Genomic DNA, 12,711 nt, shown 5'->3' with positions numbered 1-12,711 from the left:
CAACCACTCTTCCCCTTGCCCCCCATGCTCATTGTTTTCCCATAGAGATCTGCTCAGATTAGTCTATGAGCTGCTCTTATTGCAGTGCTCTGAATAAACAAATCCAAGGGTTGAAAATTGAGTGATGCAATCTGAGCTGCGCCGGATGTCGTCATGTCATTCATGGCACTGGTGATACCTAGACATACAGTTCTTTGCAGCGTGGCTAGTTTAAAGCGAAAACTCTTTTCTTTCATCTTAACCCACCCCACTAAGAATGCATAAGCAAACATCCGCCTAATGATAGTAACATATATCCATATTACCACATGGGGCTGAGTCTCCATGTCGAGGCAAAGGTCCGTTTGCACAGCCCATAAACTATGAGAGCTCGTTTCATCTTTACCTCAACATGTTTGTCTCAAAGAAGCTTCTCATCTAGAATAACTCCCAGATATTTCACTTGTTCGGAAAGTTGAAGAGTTGTACCCCTCATCTCTAGAATGCAAACACCATTCAGTTTCATCCTTTTCGTAAATAATATTATTCTGGTTTTCAGTAAATCCAAAACTAAAAGCCCATGGCTGAGTAGTGTATTTGTACACACCGTTCCAAAATCTCGACAACAATTAGGACAGCCACGTTATCCGCATAAGCTTGAACGTGTGTTGGCAGATTTTGCAGTTCGCATACTAATGAGTCGACCCACATACTCCACAGAAGTGGTGATAGCGCACTTCCTTGAGGGTAGCCTTTCGTCGCTTCCGTTGCTAGGTAGCGGTCAACATCCACTTCATCACACAGAAATCTCTGCGTTAGCATAGCGTAGATCCACTTAATTAGTTTCATCAACACCATGCTCTCTGGTGGCAGCACAGAGCTTTTGGAAGGGCGCAGGGTTAAACGTCCATTTAATGTCAACGATCACCTTCATAATGTACTCGTTTTCAGAGTTGCGCCTACTAGCTTTGAAACCAAAAAGTGAAGAGCAGACTCGCAGGATTTTCTACGTAGGTAAGCACGTTGGTTTTCATTTAGTGGGTGCGACCTTAGCGCCTTCTCGTAAATATGACACGCAGCAGTCTCTGCGGACATTAAGCTTATTTGCCTGAAGTTCTTTGGATTTGAATAGTCATCTTTCTCAAGAATAGGTATGAAGACCACCTTAACCTTCTGGCAAGAAGAAGGCATATAGCCCAGAGCAAGACATTCTCGAAAAAATATTTCTTAGAAGTCGCTCTAAGTGTTCTATACCCTCTATTAGCCTCGCTGGGTAAATGCCATTCATGCCAGGTGCTTTGAAGTTTTCAAATGCTAGTATAGGACATTTATAGGAGGTCCAACAGGTTGATTTAATTTCACGTGTGTACATACAGAGTGCGTACGGTATTTGAGGACAACTTGAGAGTAAAACTAATTAGCTTTTAGTTCGAACATGAGCGAATGAAACTTGACGAATTTTTTACACAATAAAATTTCCATTAGCTGCAATAACCTCCTCGATCCTGGTCCGGAAACGATTGCATGCCCGAATCAAATGGTCCTTGTTCATATTGATCATAATGGTATTAATTGCAGCCTTCAGAGAAGAAATAGTGTTATGAAAATGTTTGTTGGTTTCACGCCCAACTACGCCCCATACGTAATGGTTTAAGGTCTGGGGAGCTAGGCGGCCCTAAGTTCGGTGTTATGGGGTCATGGAAATTTTCAGCCATCACACATCATCCAAAACCAAAACAGTAGCTGGAAACTTCGTGTGCATGACAACAGGAACCTCTGTACGATCGTAGTAGAGCCATCTCATTTCTGCGGTTGGCCTTTTGGTCTTCGTCAAAATTCTTTTTATCAGAAAAAAACCATAACATCTCAAGCGCCTCAGGGTGTTTAATTTTGTTTAGAAGGCGTTTTGATCGGATAACTCGCTGTTCCCGTGTTTGCTTCAGCATAAAATGTCGTCTGCGCAAAACGTAGGATTTATACCGGAGATCTTCTTGGACAAGTCGACGGATAAGACGATCAGAAACATTCAGCTCCCTCGCAAGGGCTCTCATTGATTTTGAAGGGTCCTAGTCAGTGATCATTTGCACTTTTTGAATAAATTCTACAGATCAGACAGTGTCAGAACGTCGCACGTGTTTTTTGCGTTTTGCAACAGATTCTGTATTGCCACCTGATGCTTCCAATTCACGGCGAACCTTATGAACGAATGAGCGGGTGCACTTAAGAAAGTTTGAGATTTCTAAATCGGTGTAATTTGCATATATAGCGAGGATAATCGCATGTTTCTTCATTTCTTGAGTTAAGTTGTAGTCCTCCATGTCTTTTCCGAAAAAGGGCAAAAAGAAAAATAATGATTTCGGGAAATTATAGCGACATATATGCATGTCCTCAAATACCGTACGCACCCTGTAGATATGCTGACTTTGGGGTAATTTTTGATATCGAAACAAATCTTGAGCCCACAAAGATTGGTACGACAAAAAAACTTTTTCAAGTTGTGCTGCTTCCTTATCAAACGTCTCGGTAACATATTCATAGTTATCAATTCGGAACCATTGGCAAAGTTGAATGTTTTAAAAAAATATGTTTTTGCTTTGCACTAGAATTCTAGAATTCTCAGTTTACAGAATATCACCCTAGTGGGATTAGAACTTTTTTGAAGTAGACTTCTTGAAGCCAGGATAATGGAGAATGCTGACCCAAACTTACATAATTATCTCAAAGTTTCAAGGAAAGAAATTTTGTTTTGCCGAAACTCTAGCGTAGTACACGTATGAATTTCCATCAACCAATAATTATCTATTTCACCCATTTTATTGCCACAGATAGATTCGGTTTGATGGGCATTTCATCAATTTTCGTTGTGTTTGATTGTTACACTCAACTACCTGCACGGAATAAATCTCTTTTGAAATCAAAATAGATATTGAGATTTCGCATGCTAACAACACCCAAGATATGTTTGTATCATTCATTTAGCGTAAAAGTCGTAACGGATTGGCAAAGTTCAAACAGTCAAAAAACAAAATTATCATACGAGCACCATGCAACCACCCGCCAGATCACGTAGCATCCATAAAGTCAATTTATTGGCCTATTAACCTTACGTTTTCTTCAAAACAGATACTTTTGCCAAACAAACTAATATTCATAATAGGAAGTTTTAACGCACTGATTGCGTGAAATCGACAATTTTGCAATTTGTTTTTCGTAAATGCTCCGTTTCACATCACAAATTAAATTATTCCAGATTTTTTTCAATGTTAAAAGATTAAGCTAATGTAAACTAATTATTATTGAAATACATACATATACGGAAACTTTGATTGTATACATATCATATGCATTAATTGTACATATTGCAATACAATAAATGTTCTGTAAATATCGAATGCATTCCTTGCATACAAATGGTGCTATTATTTGCATAATATATGTATGTATGCATTTTCCATCCGCCGTCAATCTGAATCCATCAAGTATTTTTTTGAACATCATAAATAATTCATTTCCGTTCGGATATTGATGCAATGCGAAGAAGATGAATGAAAGACGGAAATGCGATGCAGTTAACGCGATCTTAGATTCGAAATTTTAGAGGATGCAAACAATAAGAGAAATTTTTGGAAATCGTACTACAATCTAAAAGGCAAATCCGCCACGGCCGAAACAATTTACTGAACTTTCCTTTCAAATATTTCTTCAAATTAATAACTGAAAACGGTCGCTTCAGTTTATTGTTTTGTAGGTTTTGAAAATTATCAATTAAAACGGAAAGGTGACCTGTTAACCAAAGCCATGGATTAGTCCCGCAGAAACCTTACCATTATTTCTGCACGAATAATTACTCAAATCTTTAAATATAAAACAAAATTAAATCTTTGCGATTTTCTACTTCATAGATAGACATATTGCCAAATACATACTTTGACATTCCAATAACTTGCTGTGATCCTATTTCAAAGGTCAATTTTTTAATTCACGCTTAATCTTACTTTCTTTCCATTAGACCTTGGGGTAAACCTGGTTTATTAAGTTCAATTAAACTTGCAGTACATTAGATGCGATGATAATGAAGATCTTTTTCTGTCTCTTAAATCACGAACATTTTTCAATGTTATTATGGAGCGCTGTTGCGCTTATTTTTTTGTCGTACGCTTAAATGTAATTATTTTCATAATTTGAGCATTTTATTTAATCCTTCAGGCACCTACAGGTCAAGATCACGACGAGATGCTTCATACAGTGAAGTTTCTGACATTGCCATCGATGTAAGTATAGCCGAGAAGCAGATAGTTGCTGAATTTGGTCCGAAAGCCTGCATTTTGGAGGAACCTTGCAGAATTCATGCTGCACGACCTGGAGTACGATTCCAACAACCAGACTGGACTGAAATTTTAAGGTAATGGTTTTTAGGAAGACCTAAAATTAAAAATTTATCTGGTTGTAATTATAAATAAAAGATTAGTATGCCGATTGATATGCTGGAGCAAATTCGGGGCTCGCGTCTTGCGCTGCTCTAGAATGAAAATAAATCTGAACGGATGGGGAAAGAAATCTTTACTGCACACGGACTGAAGAAGAAAACAGTATCCAAATATTGGGTTGGGGAAAAATAAATATCGTATTTTGTTAATAGATGGCGACACTTAAACATATCTTGTACTTATGGCATCGGGTCATACTATACGGCGATTTAAAGACGACAATCTGTGCCACAAGTGTCTCTTTGACAGTGTTGTGATCGTATGTTTCAGTCTCAAGTTATAGCGCGTCGAAGATGGAGTCCATCAAGCAAGAAATTCCTCATATTTTACGTTTTTACTACTTGAGAGGTAAAAATGCAACGAAGGGGACCGAAAAAATTTGTGAAGTTTATGGGCCCGATACTTTAACGATTCGCACAGCACTGCGTTGGTTTGATCGATTTCGTTCTGGAGTGTGTGTGGTGGAGTAGTGGATGTCGAAGGTACACCCCGTACTGGTAGGCCAATCGTCGTAGAAATCGACGATAAAATCGTCGAAATCATCCAAGTAGACCGGCATGTGAGCATTCGCTCGATTGGCCAGGAACTGGGTATAGACCATAAAACCGTTTGGAACCATTTGCAGAAGATTGGATTTCAAAAGAAGCTGAATGTTTGAGACCCACACGTGTTGACGCAAAAAAATCTCTTGGACCGAATCAACACCTGCGATGCACTGCTGAAACGGAACAAATTCGACTAATTTTTGGAGCAGATGGTGACTGGTGATGAAAAGTGGATCACGTACGACAACCTCAAGTGAAAAAGATCGTGATCGAAGTGCGGCGAGCCAACCCAAACCATCGCCAAGCCAGGATTGACGGCCAGGAAGGTTTTGCTGTGTGTTTGCTGAGATTGGAAGGGAATCACCCATCATGAGCTGGTCAACTATGGCCAGATCCTCAATTCGGTTCTCTACTGTGAGCAACTCGACCGTATGATGCAGGCGATTGACCAGAAGCCGCCAGAATTGATCAATAGGAATGGTGTTGTGTTCCACCAAGACAGCGCTCGGCCTCACACATCTTTGATGACCCGCCAGAAGCTACGGGAGCTCGGATGGGATGTCCTATCGCACCCACCGTATAGTGTGGACCTGGCACCAACTGATTGCCATCTCTTCCGGTCCATGCCAAACGTTGTTGATACTACTAAGTTGGTCTCAAAAGAGGCTTGCGAAAACTGCCTGTCTGAGTTTTTTGCAAATAAGGAGAGAGGTTTTATAAGGTGGGATAATGAAGTTGCCTTCCAAATGGCATCAAGTTTGCAAACAAAACGGCGCATATTTGACTTAAATAGGATAATTCTAAGTATGTTAAATAAAGCGTCAAATTTCGATCACAAATACGACATTTCTTTTTCCCCAACCCAATATTAGTAAAAAGAATTTGATGGATTTATTACGTAGATTTCTGGTATTAACTCTTTTTAATGCAATTTCATATACTTATCGTTGTTTCACAAACACGTAAAAAAGAAGGTCTTAAGATTTACCATTCATATCATATCATATCACCCGATTGGAAATATTGAATTGACTCCAGTTATGCAAAATCTTATCTAATTCTGGCCCAAGCGACAGATACATCATTGCCCATTAACTCTCTTTAAGGGGGTCATCCCGCGTGTCGGATCTGCGGAATTTTTTTTTTGGCATCAATTTTATCTAGATATAGTGCAGAACATATGGGCAAAGTGATTTTTTGATGATCGGAGTCATTCGGAAATTATAGTGTTAAACACATAATAAGTCACATGCCAGAGTTATGTCGATCGCCGTAATAAAGCACATATTTATCGGTCCGAATGAATTTCGAAGGACTTTGCTAAACGGACAACAATTGAAGCCAAGGCTGTACATGGGTTTCTTCAAGAAACCTACGGTTTATGGGCTAGATATAGCGGATTAATGGTCAGTTAGGGTTTTATGGCTAAACATTTTTTTCGAAACTGCATATTGAAAATCTGCTGCCACCATAGTTCAAAATCCATCCAAGGAAATTCTTTGAGATTTTCAAGACTTATTCAGAACATATTTCTACGCTCGGCGAACTAGGATAATTGCGATTCATTCAGTAGTTTTTTTTTATTCATAAAAGAAGCCTCGAAAAAACACCAAAATTCACAAAAAAGTGCTCAAGACGGCACCAAAAATTTAGTTTTTAATATTTTTTAATAATCCTAGTTTGCGGACTGTAGCTAAGTCTGTACCTTAAAATGCCGTTCACTTTTTTTCCTTAAGATGATTGCAGCCCCCTCTAGCGTGACAGCAGAAAAACACCTTTTTTTAGATGGGTGTATAAATTGCTCTATATTTCAATAATGGACTATGCTACTGGGCTGGAAAAATTATTACATATCAATAAATATATGGTGAAAAACTTGTGTTTGTATCTTTATACAATTCTTCACAAAAAATTCTAAAAAAGCGTAAAACGGCCTTCACACGGGATGACCCCCTTAAGTACCGGCAGGTTGGTAGGTGTTTGTTTTACTTCAGCCACCCAGGTATAAGATTAAGAGCCGTCTGTGAGCAGATTTTACTTTGCGCGCGTGCTATTAAGGTTCCGTGTAAAACAAAATCTTATTAAAATCAATTCACTGTCTGTCTGTCACAAGCACTTTTCTAAACAAATCGGAATACCGGAAGCTGGTGCTTCAGGTATAAACGTTTCGTGTTCATCTTGTGTGAAAAAGCTTCTACGCACGTTTTTCCATTCGTATATGGCCAGCCCAAAATATTGATTCATATTTTTTCCAAGATGCAAGAAATGCTTACATATTACAGACGTAGATGTTATGCTCACCTAAAAAAAAATTGCCTGTTACCGAACGCTATGCTTATATGTATATGCACGTATATAAATTGATCGTATACATATTTTCGATTTACTTCGCGCACAAAAGCATACATATGTACATATGAAGTACGTATATTGAATACCGCTGGTTTAATGTATAAATATATCTATCTGAATTAGGCACTACCCCAAAGCTCGATTTACATCTGCATACCATATAAATACATACATATATCTGTCTACAGTAATTAATATTGATATATAAATAATTAAACAAATTAAAAAAATGTTTCCTTGCAATCTCCGATTCACGTGAGTTCACTTCGTTGTGGTTTTGACAAATTGTTATGATGACGTCATACACGTTTTAGAATGCACGAAATTTACACAAAATGTAAAAATTTCACCTTCTATAACTTTGTTAATAACAGTTGGATTTTCTGCAAACTTCAAAGTAATGCTTTAGATTACACCTTATGCAAGTGCCAAATCTTATAGTTCTAGCATGAACAAGAGGGGTTTCTAGCTAAATTTCTAAAATATGCTAAGATACTATTAGGACTTAGGACTTAGGACCCCCCTTCATTCTCAAAACGAATATTAATAACTTAATTTGTGCAGATATCGGAACAGGATATATTTTGAGGCCTAGATTTCGGTTAGATACACTACTGTGACTTTGTTCAGATTTTTCTGTTGGATAGGTTCTTTTGAGCCATCACTCTCCTATGTTCACCGATATTAAATATGGGACCAGTTTTAGAAAGTACTAATTGAACCTTTTTCATTGGATACCCCACATGGCTACATTCTGTGAAAAGAAATTTGGCACCCTGCATTCACATGTGTGGGGAGCCCCCTTTAAACTTCACACAAAATGGCGTCACTTGCTGTATGTAAAGGGAACAGCAGACCACATGCTCTCACCAATTTTCGTGACAATCGGTTTAGCTGCTTTGGAATAAATCGGGTGCGGCAGACAGACCGGCAGAAAGACATCGAATCGACTCTAACAAGGTTGCATTTCACACAAAACCTTAAAAACGGCTAAACCGATCGGTACGAAACTTGTGGACAGATGGGAACTATGAAATCCCATACATACTGCCAGTGATATAAATTTACGTGGAGTTTAAAGGGGGGCTTCCCTGTACAGGCGTATCAAATGAAAGGTCCTGACTAGTACTTTCCGACTATTAGTTTTGACAGATGTTTCAAAATGCGTGAGTAAAGAGGCAAAATGTATACACTTAAAGTGAAACAGGACTCATTTTCGTGCGCTTATATGAAATCTAGGCCTCAAAATATGTCCTATTCCGATATCTGCTCAAATAAACTTACTAATAGTATATTACTAACTCTTAGAAAATGTGCACAAAACCCCCCTTTAATTCATCCTATGAGTACCAAGCACCAGCATAGAGGAAAATGTTTTGCATACGCATGCCAAGTTTCATGGAAATCCGGCCATTAACGCAAGTTGTAGCAGTTCAAACATCGATTTCACAAAAATTTATTGCAGCTTACGCCATGCAAATAAGATACTGCTATTAGTGCCAAAGTTGTAGCATTTGAAACTTATCAATTTCGTGCGAATTTACTGCGTCCTAAGCCATGCAGATAAGATGCTGACCTCATAATTAACGAGAATAAGTGATATTCGAAAGAAATATTACAAATCCATTTCTGAAGAATCTACTTCTCCCCAAACTTTTTAAGGTTTTCTATAAAAGAAAACGTTATTAAAATCGATCTACTGTCCGTCTGTGTGTCTGTCACACGCATTTTTTTCGGAGACGATTATAGCGCTTGACAAGCGATTGAAACCTGGGAACTGTGAACGCTCACGCAAACAGTGAGTTACATCATTCAACGTGGAATTAAAAGGGAGATCCCCATACATGTAAAGGAAGGGTGAAATTTTTTTTCTTCCAATATATAGTCAAGTCGGGTATCAAATGAAGGGTTTCAGTTAATACTTTCCAAAGCCAGTCTTACTTATGATATTTGTTGTAACGGTGGGGAATGCGGCGAGACGAAAGTGGTCATTTCTTTCACGGGCCCATCCTCAGAAGCTACTCAACCGAAAATCTCGAAAAAATCTAGTAGCTGTTTAGGCTCCGAAATACCTTTCATATCGATATCCATTTAAATAAAGTTAACTACTATAATTCTATAATTTGTAGTAATTGACTGTAAACCCTCCTTATGTTTTTCTTAGAATTATAAAATTTTGCAGCAATATAGGCATGATTTTACCAAGTTTAGTGGAAATGACAACACCTTTCATACCTAAAGGGTCCAGGTCCAGCTTCCGGTTTCCCGACTTGTATAATAATAATAGAAATCGTTGGGGCAACAACGGATAATGTAATGTATCAGGGCCTTGAATTCTGCTACCGCACTTCATTCATAACCGCAATGGTACACTACATAATTGTGTAGTGTACCATTACGGGTATCCTATAAGGAGCAATGTGGTCAGCATTGCCCTCCCCGAGATTAGTACCCTGATTTGACTCAGATACTCATTCACAGGTGAGTCGACTGGTATCCGACGTCAAATCACGATACAAATCCCAATGCCACCAGTGAGATTTGAACCGCGACCTTCCGTACGACAACCTTGTGCTCTAACCACTCAGCTCCTTGCAGCAACATGCACAATAGAGCTGCCGAAAAATTGAGGATCACCATCCCACGTCATCAGAGAAGAAGGAGGGTACTTGATTTGAAAACATTGCACTACAATCAAGTGCATTCTCTTCGAGAAACAACCTTCTAGCCGATTACATTAGGCTACCATCATGGCAAATAATAAATTGTCTCCTTTGAGCTTGAAAAGCGGAGAATGGGGTCGCATGTCGAATGTTACTTCAATCAACATGACGACATGTGAAAAGAGAAGCCCTTCAACGGAGGTTATATTAAAAATTTGCTGTTGCCAGGCATTGACCTCGAAGCCTGCAACAAATGGCTGACTAATGGTGTACTTTTTTAGGAGACGGAAGGATTCCTAACTTCCATCCAGCACATGCGTGCAGGGTGTTGGGTAGTACCGAGTACGCCAATCGACATAACTCCGTCTGCAAGATTCTCCATCAAAATCTTGCGTTGAAGTATAACTTAGTGGCAACCTACCATCCTTATTATAAGTGTCGTCTGCAGAGGATCTTGGAAAATGATTGGGTCAAACTACTGTGGTATCACACAATTGCAATCGACCACAGTACTTCATAATCAATGTAGCCGAACCGTTGGACCGGAACACTGTTGAAAAATAGCAAGAAAAAATCCGGAACTACGGTCCCTATAATTGCTAAGTAAATCCTGCCCCATTGACATTTGCCAGTGAGATCAAAGTAGTATCCATGTTTCAATTTCGATGTTAATCACTGTACTATCGTGAAGTTAATTACTTATTGGATGTTGTCAAACTGTACTTTGGAATATCCTTGATTGTGACTGTATTAGATTTGGTTTAGCTTTTATCCTCTGGAGAAATATGTGATCTCTGCTCAATTGTGGTGCTGTTTTGAACCTTGTGTTAGGTTATTTCTTTAAGTTTCTTTCTGCCGTTCCTTGCTTACCGAAACTATCAGTAAGACACTCCAGACATCTCGGCTTTGCGCTGAGGTCGACCAATTCGATATCCCTAAAAGCTGTCTGGCGTCCTGGCCTATGCTGTCGCTCTATCTCAGACAGGGTCTGCCTCGTTTTCTTTGTCTACCATAGATATTGCCCTCATAGACTTTCCGGGCTGGATCATCCTCACCCACACAGATTAAGTCTCCAGCTACCGCAACAATTTGAGCCGGATTGTGGGCACATCCAAACGGTCATGGTGTCTCTAATAGGTTTCGTCATTATATCGGCTACGAAATCGTCTATCTTCTTGTAGGCGATCAAAAATTCTTCAAAAGATTCCTCTAGAGAAACGTCTTAAAGTTTCGAGCGGAAAAGTTTTTGTAAGTTGAAACAAGCTCTGTTTGCTGCCAACAACCGGGCACGGATTTCATCGCCGTAGCTGTTTTTGGGGGTGATTTTCGACGCTAGATAGAAGAAATTACCAACGGACAAAGTTGTAGTCACCTATATTTACTATTCTTATTTGACCAGTGCTATTTGACGTAATTGCTTCTTTGTTCTTTAGTTCGCCTTGACATTATTAATGTGCAGCCCAAGATCGCGCGCTAGTCGCCACCTGCTCGACCTGGATGTGTACATCTCGGATAGTCTTCTCATAATGTCAATATCGTCAGAATAGGCGAGTAGATGGGTGGACTTAAAGAGGATAGTGCCCCTCTCATCAATATCTGCATCGTGGATCACTTTTTCCAGGACCAGGTTCTTTGATAGGACATCCGCTTGTCATAGACTGTTCAATGAATGATCTCAAAAGTAACCTGTCTGCTTTCATTTGGCCTCCCACATTGATGACAGTCAGTCCCTTAGTAACCTTATCGATTTCGTCGAGATACCGAATTCTCTCATGACCGTGTACATTTTTACCCTGGATATGGTATCATAGGTGTTCTTGAAGTCGATATTTCAACAGTTTCTCAATCACTTCAGAAGAGAAAGAGTTGACAGTATTCAGTAACGTGATACCTCTATAATTGCTGCACTTACCCCATGACATCTCCCTTTTAATGTACTGCACAGAGAATACCCCTTTATTAGTCGCAAGCCATTGGTTCCCATACCTTGATGAACCGCTTGGTGTAATTGGTCGCCTTCATATTTAATCAGTTCGGCTGTAATTCCATCGGCACCTGGAGACTTGCACGGAATGTTTCTTCCATGGTTGGTGGTGGTAGTATCACGCACCACACAATCAACACGTGGCCAATTTGGTACAAAGTGATCCTGTCTGGAGAGGCCCACGTTTGTCTGTGGACCACTTTCGGCGCAAACCAGGTACTTCAAACAACCATTTCGTGAGACACCGCTAATTGGTAATCCCCAGTCCGTTATCATTATCATCAACGGCGCAACAACCGGTATCCGGTCTAGGCCTGCCTTAATAAGGAACTCCAGACATCCCGGTTTTGCGCCGAAGTCCACCAATTCGATATCCCTAAAAGCTGTCTGGCGTCTTAACCTACGCCATCGCTCCATCTTAGGCAGGGTCTCCCTCGTTTTCTTTTTCTACCAGAGATATTGCCCTTATAGACTTTCCGGGCTGGATCATCCTCATCCATACGGATTAAGTGACACGCCCACCATAACCTATTGAGCCGGATTTTATCCACAACCGGAGGGTCATGGTATCGCTCATAGATTTCGTCGTTATGTAGACTACGGAATCGTCCATCCTCATGTAGGGGGCCAACAATTTTTCGGAGGATTCTTCTCTCGAACGCGGCCAAGAGTTCGCAATGTTTCTTACTAAGAACCCAAGT

At 39.7% G+C, this 12,711-nt stretch overlaps 1 protein-coding gene across 1 annotated transcript in view; it reads left to right on the top strand.

The window, feature by feature from the left end:
* Positions 1 to 12,711, top strand: part of LOC119650093 — a 38,546-nt gene that overhangs the window by 23,279 nt on the left and 2,556 nt on the right. The window contains exon 3 of the mRNA XM_038052610.1: positions 4,186 to 4,381. Within this exon, the coding sequence (XP_037908538.1) occupies positions 4,186 to 4,381 (196 nt within the window). The remainder of the gene's footprint in view (positions 1 to 4,185; positions 4,382 to 12,711) is intronic.

The sequence above is a fragment of the Hermetia illucens genome, chromosome 2 (genome assembly GCF_905115235.1).
Source record: "Hermetia illucens chromosome 2, iHerIll2.2.curated.20191125, whole genome shotgun sequence".
Taxonomy (NCBI): Eukaryota; Metazoa; Arthropoda; class Insecta; order Diptera; family Stratiomyidae; genus Hermetia; species Hermetia illucens.
This window is presented reverse-complemented; position numbering and strand designations above follow the sequence as displayed.